Below are 19,478 nucleotides of genomic sequence, written 5' to 3' on the forward strand. Positions count from 1 at the left end.
CATCATCAGATCCTAAGAGGATTAAAGGGTGTCTAATTTTCTAATGAAGGCAATCTGTTGTTTTTCTAAACATTCACAAGTAATGATATATGAGATGCAAACACTCAGGAAACTGAATTTACACTCTGCGCTGAAAGGTGATAAGGCCTAGTCATATTCAACCACCCCTTCAAAATGAAGGGAGGTTAAAAATACTTTCATGGAGTCCAAGTATCCAAGTAGCTCCTGCTGAATATAAAAGGCTTTAAATCAAGACATGATTTTGTTAAAACAGTAGAAAGACAGTGGTTGTTGTTGAAGCTTAATTTTAAACTTTCTTAGAAAGTGTGAATGTTTACGGCAGAAATCAAGCCAATGAAAAGAAGAGGCCGTATCCGACGACTGTGAATCCTGTAAGAACGAAGGAAAACAAGCCATCAAAAACAGAGCCTAACAACGTTTCATTAGTAAATTGTCACAAATGTCCATGGATTATTAATATGACAGTCTCTGCATTTGAGGCCAAAAGTTGAGAATTTTAACAGAAATCTGAATATTAACTGATAATTGAGATGACACTATTTATGAACAGTAAGTACCTTTAGTTTTAGCTCTGAAAAGAATGGATGAATATCTGAAACTGTTGATTTACTGCACTGCAGTATCCATCATGATTTGTTAGACACTAAATGGCCAGATCTGAGCAACAATGGCACAGACTTTTAGTCATCTGCATACGCTGCTGACAAGTTCAAAGCTGTCTGACGAGTAAGAGTACAATGGGAAAGGCCTGGATCAACACTTTACCTTCTGTAGACTTATGCTCCTCAGGTACTCCTGCAACGAGGCATTCAAAGAAGGGATTCTGGCAGAAACCGTCATGCTCCAGGTCTAACACAAGACAGATTATTTACCCAGATTTCTAACATGTCATCCATGTGCCTTTGGTGTGCTAGCAGAATGCGGGCTACAAACAAATCAGGGACTAGCTCGTCACTCTTGGTCAAAAACTCAACAAGATACATTCAAAAGAACTGTCAGTATTGTATACATCTACAGTTGCAATGTTAAGTTGATGACACCACTGAAAGACAATCAATTACCAATTATTCATTTTTCCAGCTTCTTTAATTCAACGATTTACTGCTTTTCTTTGTCATTTATAAGGATAAATAGTTTTGGACTGCTGTTTGGACAAAAGACACATTTTGGGCTCTGTGAAATAGTGATGAGTATTTTTCACTGGTTTTTCTTTACATTTTAATCGACAAAACAATTGATTAAGAAAATAATCTATAAATGAATTGATTAGTCACAGCTTTATTAAAGATAAGGTCACATGGGTGACATGTCATTCCATGACAAATGATAAAAGGAAAGAGTAGTTTATGGTAAGTACATGGTAAGTGGCTACATTATGTAACATTGCCATCCAAAGCACTTTGCAGCTCATTCGCCCACTCAAGCCAAACTGACATTACTGTTTGCTGATTACTGCACTTCCTGTTATAATTTACACAACCTGTTACAAAGTCTTACACTGATTTGTCTATAATAACAGATCTCATACTGTACACTGTACGCTTTAGACACAAAGATGCATATCCAGTACTACTTTTATTGACTGCCCTGGTGGTACCAACAACCTTTTTCACAGCTGACATAGAACATGTAAAAGCATGAAAATCACAGCATTGGTCAACCAATTTTGTTTGGCATGGTGATACTGGTAGTGTTTAAAGGTGCAGTATGTGATAATTGATCACCTGAGTTACCGCTAACAGCTGCTATCTTTAGCTACCGTTAGCTAGTTAACTGTGCAGCTAGCAGTCCAAACCACACACCTATAACTAGTGAACACAGCCCTCAAGGCAGTGCGCCATTCACTCCTATAATAAGCTGCTCAGTGGCGCATGAAGCCAAAAGTGCACTACTTCTGGCCAGGGCTCTTCCGCATAGCCTCCGCATTGTGTGTCCCACAGAGCGTGCGCACTACAGACTTCTGCCAGGTGAACCGTCTTACTTCCTGTTTAGCGCCCGGCTAACTTGAATGAGAATAAGATAATCTAATCATGTGGCTCTTCTAGACTTTCCAAATGTTATTGGACTGAATTATGACGATTGCGGTTGTGACGCTGAAAAAAATTTCCACTGTTACCCCTTTTTTCGTAATCTTAGCCTATTTGTCTTTTTTCAGGCAGCAGGGCATCACGTGACGCTGTAGTTACAGGGTTCAGCCACTGCGAAAATTGGCCTAAACCCCCAACCCACTTTGTGGGGGCTCGGTCCCGACTGGGAGTTCTAAGCACTGAGAAAGTGTTGGTATTGACTGTGCATTCATGTGCTGTCAGAATTATGGGAAAAAAAAAAAAAAATTTCCATCACTGACAGGAGCTGTGGCCTGGGGGCGGGCACAAGCTAGCTGGTTAGCATGCTAACAATGCCTAGCATCACAACACATAGACGGCATAAGGTCAAAACTGTTTCTCTCCACATATTGTTGATTTTAAATAAGTTTTATATTTTTTTAATCCTAAATTATTACATATTGCACCTGCTCCTACTCCAAAATGTCAGCTGTGAAAATCCAGCAATTTCATATGTATTCGTTTCCTGCAGCTTGTCTGTAGTCTGGATAATAAGTGTGTGGTGTTGTAGCAGGTAATTTGTCTTTGAACGTTCAAACTTTTTAATTAAAAGTTTGTGGAAAAAAAAGAGGTCATTAAACATTCTCACATAATCTGCACGTTGGCCTATATTGTATCTTTCTGTACTCTTAAGGAGTTTACCACGTTTTAGTGTCATTCTTTTAACAGCATAACTTTCTCTGTATTCTTTACATGTAGTGCAAAATTACCTTCCTGAGAGATCTTCACTTGGTCAGGCATTATTACGTAAACAGCCAATTCCTATGAAAAAGGTGATTTAAAGTGTGAGCTGTGAATGTATGTCGTCTGTCCTTGATTAACTGCAATATAACTGTGTTGCATGGGCACTGAACACCATTTTTAAGAGAGTTAGCTAAGTTAAAACAACCACGACTCTCAATACTCTCACCATTATCATCCTCAATATTTCTTTGCAGTCTTCTTTGGTTGCAGGTCGTATTTTAAACTTCATGTTTGCAGCTGCAGACAATCTCAACTGGCAAGTGACAACTGGCTTACTTTCTTCTTCCCCAGAGAAGTTCCTAGGGGTGGGCGGATCGATCCAAATATCGATAATATCGATACCAGCGTTCGTATTGATATTGAACGATACCAGTGTAATGAGATCGATACTTTAGTTTCAGTTTCTCTCCTGTATGCACTGCGGCGGTTTTATTAAAGTGACCACCTGGATGTCAGTCTTTGCTGCTTTCAAGTGCTGCTCCTCACAGAGCGGAGCAGCGCACTTTGCTACTCCTCCCCCCTCTTATGATTGGATGTTGTACCGTCACGTGACTCAGCAGCGCCACGCAAACAAGGAAGCGGGCTCAGCCAGAAGCACACAAGCAACAACAGATGGAGCTGAGGAATGTTGGAGAGGAAGAGGAGCGCCGTGTGGTTATATTTTCAGGCTGAAAATGACACAACGGTGACCTGTATCATTTGTAAGAAGGGATTAAAATACAGTGGTAACACTACAATTGTGTTCAAGCACATGAAAAATCATGCAAAAGAAAAGGAGGAACTAAAGAAACGGAGAGAGGAGGAAAGAAATCCCCCACCCCTTGACTCGACAGACCCAGACCCCTGAACCAGAGGCAGAGACATGACAGGACATTAGAGGCCTTTCAGTCCAGCAGAGAATATCCAGGTAGACAATAGTGGTGAAAATAATATTTTAGTCATCTTCAGCATTAGTTAATATAAATTTCTTAAAATGCAACTGGTCATTTGTAATTTGCTAGCCAACTCAGAAAGTATAAATTAGGCTAAGGCCATGATAATAATAACAAGGTTAATAACCTCGATACGTTTATCCCATTGAACTGGATGAATTTACTGGAATTGAAACAAATATACTGAATATGATATGTATAATATAATTTTTGTATTTTTGATAATTTTGTTACTGTTCTGTTCTTAACAAAAATGTTTGATAACAAAGTATTTTCTGTTTACATATAAACTTTGCCCAAATCTTTTTGAATTCATTACTAATTTAAAGGAAAAATCACAAAAGGTCATGAAAATTCATTCAGATTTAGCAATTTCATGATGCATCCACCTTAATTATTAAGAAGTATCGGTATTTGGCCCTGTATTTACTTGGTATTGGATCGATACCAAATTTTGCAGTATCGCCAACCCCTAAGGGTATGAACTGCAAGGACATTACTGTGTTTTGTCATCTTTTTCACAAAACTTTAACTTGTGATTAGTGATGACACCAAATCAGTTGCATTTTTCTTTCGAGCCATTGCTGACAGTGATTTGGTCTTCAGATATTTGGTGATGAAAGCTTTAAATAAAAAATAAATATAATGGTAAATACAAAAGTAAAATTTGCTCAAGGCATAGAAACTGAATTAAATCAAATTAAATTATAAGACATATAAACAACACATCCAGATAAAGGATTTCATACAAAATCTGATTTATTTTAGAGTAAAAAAAGAACATGAAATCAATTAGAATATAAGCTGAAACATAACAGATCTCACAGATGGACCTTAGTTTTCATTGGGCATTAACATATTTACAATGTCACATTTGCTCTTTATAAGTCAAGAGTTCAGATACTCCCCTTCATGCCTTTAAGTTCAGCCCAAACAAACCTTCCTTGTGTGTTCATCTGCACCAACATGGTAAAAAAATTTCCACTACCTATACAAGTCTCAGTGTGGCGACTGTGTGCTCGCTCCAGGAGACTCAGACCTGTCTAGCTTCATCCCTGCTTCTATTGGGGTTGAGGAAATTGAGGTTGGTAGCACAGAACTCTTATTCTCCAAGGAGGAAGAGGCAGACGAGGGCAGAGATACCACAATGTACTTCTGCATAGGGCGTGAACCTGTCAGTCCGGGGCCACTGCCAGACTCCAGTTTTACCAAAGGCTGCAAGGTCGAAGTGGCGCTGGGAACAGTGCTTGTGACTGGTGAGGCTGACTGGGAAGAGCTGAGGGTGATTACCTGGAGGGAGGACAGACAGACAGACAGATGTAAATTCAGCTCAGACTTTATAGAAATAACATTAACTCTGAGACCTGTGGCAGTTTTTTATTAATCACAATGTTAACTACTAAAAATACGTGCATACATACATTTTTCATGTCTCATTCGTTTTGTTTTTCTCGTTCACTTTTATATTGTATTATTTGTGGTTTGTACATTAGACATATGTTGTTATAATATATGTCTTTACTGATCATGCTTACGTTATCACCAAAGTTGTTCTACTGAATTGGCAAAAAGAAAAGGGTTATGTATATCATTTTAAAAAGTTCAATCATTAAAATCAAGGCACCTGCTGAGTTGAGGCAGGTCCTGCACTGGTTGCCATGACGATGTACTTTGTTGCTGGGGGAGATGGCTGCGATGGAGTCCCCGGCCGAGGGGACATAAGGGTGAGGGAGCTTGGAACCTTAATGATGCTGGGAGTGCGAGGCCCTGCTGACCCACTTAACCCACTTTGTGAGACCGTGAGAGTGGGACGAGGCTGCAAGACAGGGTCGTCATACATTATTGAACAGCTGTGTGTCATTCTGAAATGTTTGTATGCTTTTGCGCAATTTATGTATTCTTCAAACATTTTTTTCATCAAGTATTAGCTCTACCTGTGTGATTGTAAGCGTGGTTCTGTTGACTTGTTGAGCTTGCAGTGCTGCTTGAGTCCTGGCTTTCATAACATGGGAGCACAGCATGGGCCCGAGGTAACCGTAGTCTATCCGATACTGTTCCACATTGTCAGGCTGGGGTCGTATCTTGGCGATAACACTTGCACAGTGTTTCTTTAAAAAGACACATTTTGTACAAATGAAAGTACTGGCAAATGTCACATTTTGTAAAAAAGCTTTGACTGTTCTCAAATGTATTCATCTGTAGGGGTAAGTCTACTTTCAAAATGTATTATAATCAAAGAGCTTAATTTTTTTACCAGTAGGAGGCTTTGAACATGGTCGGCTCCTATCTTATCAATATTGGAGACCACTGGTCCTTCCATCACTGCTTTGATGCGAGCACCCTCTACAGTAAGCCGAGGAAGGATCAACGTCTTTATCACCTACAAAAAGGAGAAAACAAGGAGGTTGGTGTTCATCCAAAGCACTAAACACAATTAAGACCTGAGGAAAACAGCATCACACTCACATCGGCTCCTAGTTCAGCGAGTCCAGCGATGCAGCCGTAACGTGTCGTCCACTGGGTTTTTTCATCCAACCAACTCTGAAGGAAACATGTCAGTCTGGTTTAGTTTGTGTTCCAGTTAAACAGCAGTGTCAAAGTAACATTCAAAGCGAGAATTACTCAAGATTTTCAAGTTATTAGCATTATAACTTTTTTCCTGTATTCTTTGCCTGGATATTTTTGGGAAGAAAATAAGCAACACAAAAACACACCTTAGTGAAAGTCTTGGTAATACGGGACTGGATGTTGTTGGTCGTAGTACTGAAGGTTTTACAGCTTTGGGCCATGAGGCGAGCAGCAAAGTCTCGCAAGGCCCAGTGGTTGTCAACATCTGGTCGCAAACACAGCTGCTTACTCACGATACACGTCACCACAGCTGGGATGAGCTCATGCAGCTGCAAATACAGATTGAAAAATTATAAGATTAGAATGCAATTGTTGAGATTATTACCTTCATAACACAAAACAGTGATTGTTGTTTTTTTCTTCACTCACATATTTCTCCAAATACAGGGTGGGGTTGTCCATAAGAGCTTTGACCATCCGCATTAGATAAATCAGTAGTGCCAAGTTGTTTTGCACCACATTTACACGAACCTTTGAGGAGAGATTAATGTCAGTACTTTTAGCAGAGTAACACTTGGGTATTTTTTCAGTTTCATTTCAGAGCAGTTAAAAAGAAGTTGGAAAAGATGCTCACTCCTTCAGAAATAAATGTGCTGAATCTTGGAAGCATCTGATACAGTCCAGGATCTGTAGCAATGCTCTGTAGAGCCTCCTGAATGAGATAAGAGTAGACGTTTCTCATTCAAATGTGACATGACAAATACAACAAAAAAAATGGGACAATTTCCTCTTAGCTGTGTGTTGCCATACTTTACGGCTGATTAATAAACATGTACTTCTTGTCAAAACAAGTAAAGGTAAAGACTCACAGCTCTCTTGGCTTCACAGGAGCCAACACACGCTTCTGTGATTTCCTTGTAGTAGAGCTGCTGTTCCACAGACAACTCGTGAGTGCTGCGTGGGAGTTCTAAGCACTGAGAAAGTGTTGGTATTGACTGTGCATTCATGTGCTGTCAGAATTATTGGAGAAAAAAAAAATAAATTTCCATCACTGACAGGAGCTGTGGCCTGGGGGCGGGCACAAGCTAGCTGGTTAGCATGCTAACAATGCCTAGCATCACAACACATAGACGGCATAAGGTCAAAACTGTTTCTCTCCACATATTGTTGATTTTAAATAAGTTTTATATTTTTTTAATCCTAAATTATTACATATTGCACCTGCTCCTACTCCAAAATGTCAGCTGTGAAAATCCAGCAATTTCATATGTATTCGTTTCCTGCAGCTTGTCTGTAGTCTGGATAATAAGTGTGTGGTGTTGTAGCAGGTAATTTGTCTTTGAACGTTCAAACTTTTTAATTAAAAGTTTGTGGAAAAAAAAAGAGGTCATTAAACATTCTCACATAATCTGCACGTTGGCCTATATTGTATCTTTCTGTACTCTTAAGGAGTTTACCACGTTTTAGTGTCATTCTTTTAACAGCATAACTTTCTCTGTATTCTTTACATGTAGTGCAAAATTACCTTCCTGAGAGATCTTCACTTGGTCAGGCATTATTACGTAAACAGCCAATTCCTATGAAAAAGGTGATTTAAAGTGTGAGCTGTGAATGTATGTCGTCTGTCCTTGATTAACTGCAATATAACTGTGTTGCATGGGCACTGAACACCATTTTTAAGAGAGTTAGCTAAGTTAAAACAACCACGACTCTCAATACTCTCACCATTATCATCCTCAATATTTCTTTGCAGTCTTCTTTGGTTGCAGGTCGTATTTTAAACTTCATGTTTGCAGCTGCAGACAATCTCAACTGGCAAGTGACAACTGGCTTACTTTCTTCTTCCCCAGAGAAGTTCCTAGGGGTGGGCGGATCGATCCAAATATCGATAATATCGATACCAGCGTTCGTATTGATATTGAACGATACCAGTGTAATGAGATCGATACTTTAGTTTCAGTTTCTCTCCTGTATGCACTGCGGCGGTTTTATTAAAGTGGCCACCTGGATGTCAGTCTTTGCTGCTTTCAAGTGCTGCTCCTCACAGAGCGGAGCAGCGCACTTTGCTACTCCTCCCCCCTCTTATGATTGGATGTTGTACCGTCACGTGACTCAGCAGCGCCACGCAAACAAGGAAGCGGGCTCAGCCAGAAGCACACAAGCAACAACAGATGGAGCTGAGGAATGTTGGAGAGGAAGAGGAGCGCCGTGTGGTTATATTTTCAGGCTGAAAATGACACAACGGTGACCTGTATCATTTGTAAGAAGGGATTAAAATACAGTGGTAACACTACAATTGTGTTCAAGCACATGAAAAATCATGTAAAAGAAAAGGAGGAACTAAAGAAACGGAGAGAGGAGGAAAGAAATCCCCCACCCCTTGACTCGACAGACCCAGACCCCTGAACCAGAGGCAGAGACATGACAGGACATTAGAGGCCTTTCAGTCCAGCAGAGAATATCCAGGTAGACAATAGTGGTGAAAATAATATTTTAGTCATCTTCAGCATTAGTTAATATAAATTTCTTAAAATGCAACTGGTCATTTGTAATTTGCTAGCCAACTCAGAAAGTATAAATTAGGCTAAGGCCATGATAATAATAACAAGGTTAATAACCTCGATACGTTTATCCCATTGAACTGGATGAATTTACTGGAATTGAAACAAATATACTGAATATGATATGTATAATATAATTTTTGTATTTTTGATAATTTTGTTACTGTTCTGTTCTTAACAAAAATGTTTGATAACAAAGTATTTTCTGTTTACATATAAACTTTGCCCAAATCTTGTCCTGGTTTTTGAATTCATTACTAATTTAAAGGAAAAATCACAAAAGGTCATGAAAATTCATTCAGATTTAGCAATTTCATGATGCATCCACCTTAATTATTAAGAAGTATCGGTATTTGGCCCTGTATTTACTTGGTATTGGATCGATACCAAATTTTGCAGTATCGCCAACCCCTAAGGGTATGAACTGCAAGGACATTACTGTGTTTTGTCATCTTTTTCACAAAACTTTAACTTGTGATTAGTGATGACACCAAATCAGTTGCATTTTTCTTTCGAGCCATTGCTGACAGTGATTTGGTCTTCAGATATTTGGTGATGAAAGCTTTAAATAAAAAATAAATATAATGGTAAATACAAAAGTAAAATTTGCTCAAGGCATAGAAACTGAATTAAATCAAATTAAATTATAAGACATATAAACAACACATCCAGATAAAGGATTTCATACAAAATCTGATTTATTTTAGAGTAAAAAAAGAACATGAAATCAATTAGAATATAAGCTGAAACATAACAGATCTCACAGATGGACCTTAGTTTTCATTGGGCATTAACATATTTACAATGTCACATTTGCTCTTTATAAGTCAAGAGTTCAGATACTCCCCTTCATGCCTTTAAGTTCAGCCCAAACAAACCTCCTTGTGTGTTCATCTGCACCAACATGGTAAAAAAATTTCCACTACCTATACAAGTCTCAGTGTGGCGACTGTGTGCTCGCTCCAGGAGACTCAGACCTGTCTAGCTTCATCCCTGCTTCTATTGGGGTTGAGGAAATTGAGGTTGGTAGCACAGAACTCTTATTCTCCAAGGAGGAAGAGGCAGACGAGGGCAGAGATACCACAATGTACTTCTGCATAGGGCGTGAACCTGTCAGTCCGGGGCCACTGCCAGACTCCAGTTTTACCAAAGGCTGCAAGGTCGAAGTGGCGCTGGGAACAGTGCTTGTGACTGGTGAGGCTGACTGGGAAGAGCTGAGGGTGATTACCTGGAGGGAGGACAGACAGACAGACAGATGTAAATTCAGCTCAGACTTTATAGAAATAACATTAACTCTGAGACCTGTGGCAGTTTTTTATTAATCACAATGTTAACTACTAAAAATACGTGCATACATACATTTTTCATGTCTCATTCGTTTTGTTTTTCTCGTTCACTTTTATATTGTATTATTTGTGGTTTGTACATTAGACATATGTTGTTATAATATATGTCTTTACTGATCATGCTTACGTTATCACCAAAGTTGTTCTACTGAATTGGCAAAAAGAAAAGGGTTATGTATATCATTTTAAAAAGTTCAATCATTAAAATCAAGGCACCTGCTGAGTTGAGGCAGGTCCTGCACTGGTTGCCATGACGATGTACTTTGTTGCTGGGGGAGATGGCTGCGATGGAGTCCCCGGCCGAGGGGACATAAGGGTGAGGGAGCTTGGAACCTTAATGATGCTGGGAGTGCGAGGCCCTGCTGACCCACTTAACCCACTTTGTGAGACCGTGAGAGTGGGACGAGGCTGCAAGACAGGGTCGTCATACATTATTGAACAGCTGTGTGTCATTCTGAAATGTTTGTATGCTTTTGCGCAATTTATGTATTCTTCAAACATTTTTTTCATCAAGTATTAGCTCTACCTGTGTGATTGTAAGCGTGGTTCTGTTGACTTGTTGAGCTTGCAGTGCTGCTTGAGTCCTGGCTTTCATAACATGGGAGCACAGCATGGGCCCGAGGTAACCGTAGTCTATCCGATACTGTTCCACATTGTCAGGCTGGGGTCGTATCTTGGCGATAACACTTGCACAGTGTTTCTTTAAAAAGACACATTTTGTACAAATGAAAGTACTGGCAAATGTCACATTTTGTAAAAAAGCTTTGACTGTTCTCAAATGTATTCATCTGTAGGGGTAAGTCTACTTTCAAAATGTATTATAATCAAAGAGCTTAATTTTTTTACCAGTAGGAGGCTTTGAACATGGTCGGCTCCTATCTTATCAATATTGGAGACCACTGGTCCTTCCATCACTGCTTTGATGCGAGCACCCTCTACAGTAAGCCGAGGAAGGATCAACGTCTTTATCACCTACAAAAAGGAGAAAACAAGGAGGTTGGTGTTCATCCAAAGCACTAAACACAATTAAGACCTGAGGAAAACAGCATCACACTCACATCGGCTCCTAGTTCAGCGAGTCCAGCGATGCAGCCGTAACGTGTCGTCCACTGGGTTTTTTCATCCAACCAACTCTGAAGGAAACATGTCAGTCTGGTTTAGTTTGTGTTCCAGTTAAACAGCAGTGTCAAAGTAACATTCAAAGCGAGAATTACTCAAGATTTTCAAGTTATTAGCATTATAACTTTTTTCCTGTATTCTTTACCTGGATATTTTTGGGAAGAAAATAAGCAACACAAAAACACACCTTAGTGAAAGTCTTGGTAATACGGGACTGGATGTTGTTGGTCGTAGTACTGAAGGTTTTACAGCTTTGGGCCATGAGGCGAGCAGCAAAGTCTCGCAAGGCCCAGTGGTTGTCAACATCTGGTCGCAAACACAGCTGCTTACTCACGATACACGTCACCACAGCTGGGATGAGCTCATGCAGCTGCAAATACAGATTGAAAAATTATAAGATTAGAATGCAATTGTTGAGATTATTACCTTCATAACACAAAACAGTGATTGTTGTTTTTTTCTTCACTCACATATTTCTCCAAATACAGGGTGGGGTTGTCCATAAGAGCTTTGACCATCCGCATTAGATAAATCAGTAGTGCCAAGTTGTTTTGCACCACATTTACACGAACCTTTGAGGAGAGATTAATGTCAGTACTTTTAGCAGAGTAACACTTGGGTATTTTTTCAGTTTCATTTCAGAGCAGTTAAAAAGAAGTTGGAAAAGATGCTCACTCCTTCAGAAATAAATGTGCTGAATCTTGGAAGCATCTGATACAGTCCAGGATCTGTAGCAATGCTCTGTAGAGCCTCCTGAATGAGATAAGAGTAGACGTTTCTCATTCAAATGTGACATGACAAATACAACAAAAAAAATGGGACAATTTCCTCTTAGCTGTGTGTTGCCATACTTTACGGCTGATTAATAAACATGTACTTCTTGTCAAAACAAGTAAAGGTAAAGACTCACAGCTCTCTTGGCTTCACAGGAGCCAACACACGCTTCTGTGATTTCCTTGTAGTAGAGCTGCTGTTCCACAGACAACTCGTGAGTGCTGCGTGGTTTCAACCGTATTAGACCCTTCTCCTTTCCTGAAAGAGAAAGTTATAAAGTTCAAATGAAGGAGACAAACATAATCACAAATCATTATGAATGGAGGAAGTAAGCAAGGTAACAGGAGGAGAAACAGAGAAAGTTTAATTTAATGAAACACAAGTTACTGACCTTTGCCATCAGCAGCCGTTGCCCCCTGACCCTTGCCTTGAACTGTACCATCCTCCTCCTGACCAGGTTTGACAACTTTAAGGGGCTCTGTAGATTCAACCTTTTGTTGCTCTTTAGGTGCTGAAATGCAGTCAAATCAAAACAAATTACAGCTTTTTCTACAAAGTATGTGTTTTGGGAGAAGCTAGATGTAAACTTGACTTACCTGGTGGGGGATTTTCTGGAATAGAAGGCTGCACCCCCTCAATACTTAACCAGTGGGCTGTGGTTAACAAACAAGCATAATGTTGAAGATAACAAACCATAGTCAAAACAAGATCTTAGAATATCCTGGAGTAGAATGGCACGTTGTACTGATTATGCAGGTACCTTTCAGAGACACATCTAGTGGAACTCTTGGGAGCGGTGTGTTGATAATGTCACTGAGGTCAACTTCCTTTTCCTCGTAGAAATGAAGCTCTCTTCCTCCACCGCTTGCAAAGCGAAAAGGGATGAACTCTTGCGACTGGAACCCATACAGGGGCTATAACGTGAGGAATTACACAGAGAGCAGAATTTAGAAAGAAAGCAGACCAGAAGACCCACTTAATGCCATCCTTCAACTAACGTCATCAAGTGGTTTCATTAACCAATAAAAAAAGTCTTCTTTGAGTCAATGTGTGTAAGTTCTTCCTTACCTCTACATTCTTGAGTTTGAGAGCGTTATCTATGTCATTTGTGGTTAATTTACGCCTCTTCCCATGATGCATGAATTTGAGAGCATCCTACGTAAGAAAAGAGACAGAAGTAAAGCATTATATTCAAGAATGAGGTTTCAGAGCAATTTACAGACTCCTATACAAACTATCTTCTTCAATAATTTATGATTTACCTGGGCAATTTCTTTTATTCTGTAGCTGACTTCTTCGCTCAGAGCAACACAGCTCTCCTCCTGCAGCTGCCCCACTCCGATGGACTCTGCCATGGCCTTCATGGACTCTGTGGGAAGGACTACAGTACACTGCTTCGGCCGACGTTCCTCCGCCATGGCTAACAAAATACAAGGGTCTGTTAATATCTCCTCGCACATTTACACACACGAAAAAATCTAATACCAACAGATGTTTTCCACTGCAGCCTTAATTTTTTGGTGACATTTTGGGTCACCACAATCCAAAATTTCACTGCCCATAATAGACACTCAATGGGTCTGAAGTTAACATCACAACATCCTGGTATAATATGGACAGGACTGATTAAGCGATGGCGTAGCAAGCAATATACAGCCCTATAACCTGCTTCTGTAGACATATATCTGCTAAAAGTACATTGTCATTATTCCATTTCCCCAAATGTAGTTATGAGAAAGAGGTCTAGTCTCTAATTGCAGCTTATCATTTTGATATTTTTCAGCAATATGAGACAGCTACAGTACATATCTTGCGAGATCAGCCTGTCAACACCACTGAGCAAGTCCAGACCTAAATGTGATGAATGCAAATGTGGAGTTTTTGCAATACAGTTTCATTTGTGGCAGAACTCGTGCAGCTTGACAAGAGTTTCCGCAAGAAAAGGTACCAAGATGTGCAAATTCCTCCGGATCAGTAAAAGAATACAGAATACAGAAAATGCTGCATTACAAAGGTTGATGTCTGAGGGGTGAATACTTTTAAAAGAGGGTTTTTTGATGATGTTACTTCATGTGTGTAAACAAACACACTGAGCTCCACAGAAAGCGGGTTAACCACGGAGCAACACCCGAACAGCGAACTACATACAACACACACGTCGCACCAGCAATATATTCATGCAAATACAACAACCCCATTGTAAAGTTAAACAAGGTTAATTTTGAGCTACGTAGCGATTGTATATCGCTTCAATATTAACTTACAGTGAGCGGAATTTGTTGTATGTTAGCTTGCATGCTAGTAACTTAGCTTCCGTTGACGTTTTTACCTGTGTGAAGTTTCCGTCTCCTTTCCGAGTTTAAGCAGGAACTTGTGCGAATAAAAACAGTCAATGTTGAGATTTGCGACAATAATTATTTCGCAAAGCTAATTCTTTTCTATGAATATCCATCTCTTGATATAAATAAGTAACTAATACACGGATTGCAGCAGAGATCTCCGTTCGTGAATTAGCGCTAGTATTCCATCGCCATTTTGAGTCACGTTCCGGTTGTGATATCGCGAGACTATAATTGAGGCACTCAGAGTAGCTGTTAATCGAAATGTAACGTCCTACAAATCAATTGAGTAAATGTGTTTCAAATGGCAAAATAACCAATAACACATTTGTATATTTCTTACATTATGACTGAGTGAAATATCGGTGTCCCCACGGAGAGTAATGCTTATTTACACAAGGTTTCTAGCAAATTCTACCTACCCTGCTGGCCGGAACCATTGTTATCCTCGAGTTTACGGGGGTGACTTCATATTGTAGCAACGGAGACAAATGTCAGGAGCGTGGAAGGACATTGCAAGAAGCAAACATGTTTAGATTATTGTTCCGGACTGTGTACACTGCTCGAAACTCTTCAGTTAATGTCAATGAATCGTTATCGTTGCTAGCTAAATGTGACAAGGCTAACTGTACAGTTCCAGCATTAAGGTGAGTTTGACTGTGACTGACCAACACATTATGTCACACAGAGCGACTTAGTGATGTCAGTTGTCAGTTTACAGTTGACGTGATATTTACACTAACAACAGTGAACACTGTAAATGGCTTCTTTGAATAATAGATACGTAATTTAGAGCTAACTGTTAGCTTGTAGCTTACTAAACGTGCACTGACGGGGCGGGACGTTTTGATTGACTTTTCTTCGAGCGGAAGGTCGTTTCCATGGTAACGTGAATCAAGAGAAGATGGTCCCATCTACAGCCCTGTGATCCCTAAAGATAACTGTCAGCCATTGGTATTGTATGTTGCAATAATAATGATGCTTATGACGATTAACTCTGTTTTGATCCCACACAGGGTTTCAAATGGAGGTGGCCTCAGAGCCCTCAGCACAAATTCAGTCAGGCTCTGTGAAAAGAAAAATGAATCTGTTACCGCTAATCAAGATGAAGAAACAAAAACAGATGCAGAGGCCGACCCTAAAGAAACTAAGACTTTGGTCACACAGGAGGCAGACGAGGACAGCAAAGTCATCAAAATGGCGGAGCAAAGTGAGGAGCCACTGGTGTCAAAGGCAGATGATGGAGGTAGCACTACGCAGCAGCACCAGGTGGATGTTACAACTGAACAGGACGTGGTCACGCCAGAAAAAGTAGAGACCGACGCAGCTATGAGTGGGAAAGAGAGTCTCCTTTCCCTCCTTGGAGCCATGAAGGTGGACGTAACCAGTAAAAGGAAGCCCAAAATCGTAAAAGTGAAGCAAAGTGAGTTTACCCCCATGTCTAGACCACCAGCCATGGAGAGCACAATCAGCATGTTTCAGCAGGCTACAGCGGAGGCTTCATCACAGAGGTGAGAGGGGGAGTGAAAAATGAGAAGTTATTCATCAGGTTGTATTGCCTTTTTAAAGTGCAAGTCTGTCCACAACATTAAAACACTTGTTTGTTTGTGCCTGTAAATTTGTTACGTACGCTGCACTCTTATCTTGGGAGGATGTCTCGAGCCCCGGTCTCTCTTGGTTTATCTGCCTCTCCCACTGTGTTCTTCAGTGAAAAACTGGATCCTGAACTGGTAGCAGCTGCATCTGCCGCAGCCTCCACTCTTCCTAACAGCAGCCAGGCCGAGTCTCAGTTGCTCAAGCAGCTGAGGCAGCACGAGGCTGTCACTGAGGCTCAGAAGAAAGGTGACGTGACCAAAGACCTTGGGTATGTGCTTATATATGTCTCCAATAGATCCCCATTTGTGGGATGTTTTTGATGGGTTTTCATTCTGTGTAATAGAAAATTCACATGTAATAACCATTAATCCAACAATATTTTTTCAGACTAATCATCGCTGACATGAAAATAGGAAAGCATTCAAACCGACAGAACGCTCGGCCATCGAATCAGATCCGGTTTGATGAGGACGGGCAGGGATACACACATGACAGAGGAATCACATCTGAGCTGGACAGTGTTCGGAGAAAGTAAATACTTTCATCACATTTTGAATCAGATTGTTGTTGAGATGGCCCACATGTTTATTGTTTGTTTTCAGTATTAGGAGGAACTTGTTCTCAGGGAAAAGACTAAACATCTTCGCCCGCAAGACTGATGACGGAGCTGACTCAGCAGTTGGTAATGAGGAATTTCATTTTTTTTTTTTTTTTTTTTAAACTTCTACTGTTATTGTGAATGTGTTTGCTTATAAAGGATGATTTATGATGGTGGTTATTGAGATTACTTTTAGACCATGCAGTCAGTTTTTCTTTCTCCATATCAGATTTAATTCCACATTGTAACAGGGCTGCAATTAACAGTTTTTTGTATATTGTTTAATTTGCAGAATATTTTCTTGATTAATCAATTGGATTTTCTAGAGCCCAAAGTGACGCCTTCAAATGGCTCCTTTTGTCAAAAGCAACAGTCCAAAATCCAAAGACTCCTCAATTACTGCTAGAAATGACAAAGAAAAGCAGCGTCTCCTTATATTTAAGAAGCTTGAACCAGCAAATCATTTACATTATTTCTTGATAAATGACTGAAATGATTAGTTATCAGAATAGTTGCAACAACTTTTCTTTCAGTCGACTAAACATTGCAGCTCTGCATTGCAAAAGCTTTTTGTTTTTTTACCTCACTGGGACATTTTGCTCATAATGCTGCTGTCATATTTTCAGCACGGCCTACTTTATGGGACATGGACTTTGCTCATCAGTTGTCTGAAGTGACCAACCAAATGCCCCGCAACGGGCTAGAGGAAATGATCCAGTGGACCAAAGAGGGCAAAATGTGGCAGTACCCAATCAACAATGAAATTGGTGAGTAGTAGTTGTATTCTAGTTAAATGTATAGGGAATGAAAAGATTAATCTTGGCTAAGGGACAATATGACTTTGTCCCTTTTCTCTATGTTAGGCCTTGAGGAGGAAGCCAGTGTCTCGTTCCATGAGCACATCTTCTTGGAGAAACACTTAGCGGAGGGTTTCCCCCAGAAGGGACCCGTGCGTCACTTCATGGAGCTCGTGGTGGGCGGCCTGTCCAAAAACCCTTATCTGACAGTCCAGCAGAAGAAGGAACACATTTCCTGGTTCAGAGACTACTTCCACCAAAAAGAGGAAGTCCTCAAGGAGGCTGATGTTTACCTCAACTAAGCTTAAGACGAATTAAATATGATTTGTGGACTAGGACCCCTTTACTCAGTGGGGGTTGCAACTGTGATCATCTTCCTCCACAAGGTTCAACAGGTTGTTGCTCGGATTTCTTAACTCCTCCATGAGGCCTGTTTAGATTGGACTGGTGTCAAGTCTGTGTCCTGGTGTCATCGCACAGCATCTACTGTTTCTAAACAATGTTGCTCGAGACTGCAGAACCCCTGTTTAATCACTTCAGTGTTGACTTATCACATAATGGAGAAAAGTGAAATGTTGCTGATACAAGTGCTTGTACAAAGTATACAAACAATATAAAGAAGCAAAAGTTCTGTCATGTTTTTTTTTTTAGCTTGTTTCATTTTCTGCCAGTTACTCCTTTACATTTTACTGATCGTTTGGTCACACAGGCATCTAACTGACTATATGGATTGTCTTTTTCTGCAATGTTCAACATTTTGTAGTATGCTCTATCAGTTGAGTAGGTTTAGTGACATGATGCACAAGAATAGTTGCGGTGAATTATGCTGGTAAACATTATTAATGTATTGAATTAAAGTTTTGTTACCGAGGCACGTTTGCGGATGAGTTGCATGAAAACAAAAACAGTGATGTTAATTTTGTTATATTGTTAAAGACCTTCCCATTCAAAGAAAATACGCTTGGTGAAAATATTTTTGTATTTTTGTGTCAAGGATCGCACAAACATCATGATTAATGGTGTTTTCCCTGGCAGGTTGTGAAAGTAGTATAAACTTTGCAGCATCTAGGATCAGATTTACAGCGGGGGCGTAATGAGTCCTTGAACCTGGTGGCCTTTGAAGGGAAGTGCTTTTACAGTCAAGAACATGTTAACAATGTACCACACAGATTCCTCCTGGTCTAAAAACACCCGCTGAAATCTATTGTCTGAGGAAGTGTGGAAAGTGAGAGGTTGAGACTTGAAAGTGCCTCATTTCCACATTTTGTTCACTTTTCCTTAAACACAGTCAAGATTGGCGAGATAGGATGTTGGCAATCAAACCTGTAGTTGTATGTTTATGGGCCATAGAAAGTGTGTTTGTGTGGAAAGACACGGCTCTATCAAAGAGTTCTTGTATGCAAATTAGCCACTAGGTGGCACCACTGATGGCTGTGGCTCTATATTAAAATTGGGATTCCAAACAAGTTTACAGCAGGGCTGGAAAGGAGATATTTAAACAGAAAACTTCCCAACAAAACTGGATATGATCAACCAACTTATAATTAAAATGGTGTCTTAGCTTTTTATGAAGTGACAGCAGTGTTTTGGACATTCTAATCTTAAATAACCTGCTGAAATCACCAACTCTTGTCGCTATACATATGACATATGTCAAAAGTTTTTAGTTAGAAAACCAAAAGTGACAAGGAGGGTTATTCAGAAAAACTCTGGTGGCTGGTCAGATGGGTACAGTGTCTGTCGAACTGCTGCATTTAGGTGTCGTCAGCCCAAGAATTTGCAACAACAGTTTGCAGATTGTTAAAAATCACTTTATTATATTGTTATATAATAAATGAAGAAGACGCCTACTGTATTTTGAGCCTAGTTCACTTTTGCCAAAACAGATTTGAATTTGTGTGTAGATGGCTTTTGTGCAGAACATTTAATACCCTCACTCAGTTTCTCCCGATGAAGAATATAAATGTGTGCTAATTCA

At 39.9% G+C, this 19,478-nt stretch overlaps 3 protein-coding genes across 4 annotated transcripts; 1 reads left to right on the forward strand and 2 right to left on the reverse strand.

Annotated features, from left to right (window-relative positions):
* Window positions 1-4,536: 4,536 nt before the first annotated feature.
* On the reverse strand, window positions 4,537-7,377 carry LOC115594702 (transcription initiation factor TFIID subunit 6-like). The gene is made up of 9 exons (XM_030438908.1): window positions 7,240-7,377; window positions 7,005-7,082; window positions 6,800-6,901; window positions 6,517-6,699; window positions 6,269-6,343; window positions 6,057-6,182; window positions 5,737-5,910; window positions 5,427-5,618; window positions 4,537-5,092 (listed from the first exon to the last, which is right to left on the reverse strand). The coding sequence occupies exons 1-9, from the start codon at window positions 7,375-7,377 to the stop codon at window positions 4,802-4,804; spliced, it is 1,359 nt and encodes a 452-aa protein (XP_030294768.1). The 3' UTR covers window positions 4,537-4,801.
* Window positions 7,378-9,604: 2,227 nt separating this feature from the next.
* On the reverse strand, window positions 9,605-14,740 carry LOC115594120 (transcription initiation factor TFIID subunit 6). The gene is made up of 15 exons (XM_030437931.1): window positions 14,500-14,740; window positions 13,433-13,590; window positions 13,239-13,325; window positions 12,931-13,084; window positions 12,767-12,823; window positions 12,562-12,681; window positions 12,307-12,428; window positions 12,072-12,149; window positions 11,867-11,968; window positions 11,584-11,766; window positions 11,336-11,410; window positions 11,124-11,249; window positions 10,804-10,977; window positions 10,494-10,685; window positions 9,605-10,159 (listed from the first exon to the last, which is right to left on the reverse strand). Exons 2-15 carry the CDS (start codon window positions 13,586-13,588, stop codon window positions 9,869-9,871), a joined length of 1,917 nt encoding a protein of 638 aa, XP_030293791.1. The 5' UTR covers window positions 13,589-13,590; window positions 14,500-14,740; the 3' UTR covers window positions 9,605-9,868.
* Window positions 14,741-14,811: 71 nt separating this feature from the next.
* Window positions 14,812-18,371, forward strand: mrps31 (mitochondrial ribosomal protein S31). 2 transcript variants are annotated; one of them, XM_030437932.1, is made up of 7 exons: window positions 14,812-15,156; window positions 15,526-16,020; window positions 16,158-16,373; window positions 16,493-16,636; window positions 16,708-16,787; window positions 17,330-17,470; window positions 17,567-18,371. In XM_030437932.1, exons 1-7 carry the CDS (start codon window positions 15,038-15,040, stop codon window positions 17,800-17,802), a joined length of 1,431 nt encoding a protein of 476 aa, XP_030293792.1. In that variant the 5' UTR covers window positions 14,812-15,037; the 3' UTR covers window positions 17,803-18,371. The 2 variants fall into 2 exon arrangements, with proteins under 2 accessions (XP_030293792.1, XP_030293793.1); XM_030437933.1 differs by having other exon boundaries at window positions 14,929-15,156; window positions 16,218-16,373.
* Window positions 18,372-19,478: the final 1,107 nt, after the last annotated feature.

Source organism: Sparus aurata, chromosome 13 (genome assembly GCF_900880675.1).
Source record: "Sparus aurata chromosome 13, fSpaAur1.1, whole genome shotgun sequence".
Classification (NCBI taxonomy): domain Eukaryota; kingdom Metazoa; phylum Chordata; class Actinopteri; order Spariformes; family Sparidae; genus Sparus; species Sparus aurata.

Excerpts from the sequence above, each read along its gene's own strand:
- LOC115594702 (XM_030438908.1), bottom strand. The coding sequence starts at position 7,377 with ATGAATGCACAGTCAATACCAACACTTTCTCAGTGCTTAGAACTCCCA. Across the intron at positions 7,083-7,239 it reads CCTGTGAAGCCAAGAGAGCT|GAGGCTCTACAGAGCATTGC; the intron begins GTGAGTCTTTAC and ends TATCTCATTCAG. Across the intron at positions 5,093-5,426 it reads GACCTGCCTCAACTCAGCAG|GTAATCACCCTCAGCTCTTC; the intron begins GTGCCTTGATTT and ends TCCTCCCTCCAG.
- LOC115594120 (XM_030437931.1), bottom strand. The coding sequence starts at position 13,588 with ATGGCGGAGGAACGTCGGCCGAAGCAGTGTACTGTAGTCCTTCCCACA. Across the intron at positions 12,429-12,561 it reads AACGGCTGCTGATGGCAAAG|GAAAGGAGAAGGGTCTAATA; the intron begins GTCAGTAACTTG and ends TTTCTCTTTCAG. Across the intron at positions 10,978-11,123 it reads ATGTTCAAAGCCTCCTACTG|AAACACTGTGCAAGTGTTAT; the intron begins GTAAAAAAATTA and ends GTCTTTTTAAAG.
- mrps31 (XM_030437932.1), top strand. The coding sequence starts at position 15,038 with ATGTTTAGATTATTGTTCCGGACTGTGTACACTGCTCGAAACTCTTCA. Across the intron at positions 16,021-16,157 it reads GCGGAGGCTTCATCACAGAG|GAGGATGTCTCGAGCCCCGG; the intron begins GTGAGAGGGGGA and ends CTCTTATCTTGG. Across the intron at positions 16,637-16,707 it reads CTGGACAGTGTTCGGAGAAA|TATTAGGAGGAACTTGTTCT; the intron begins GTAAATACTTTC and ends GTTTGTTTTCAG.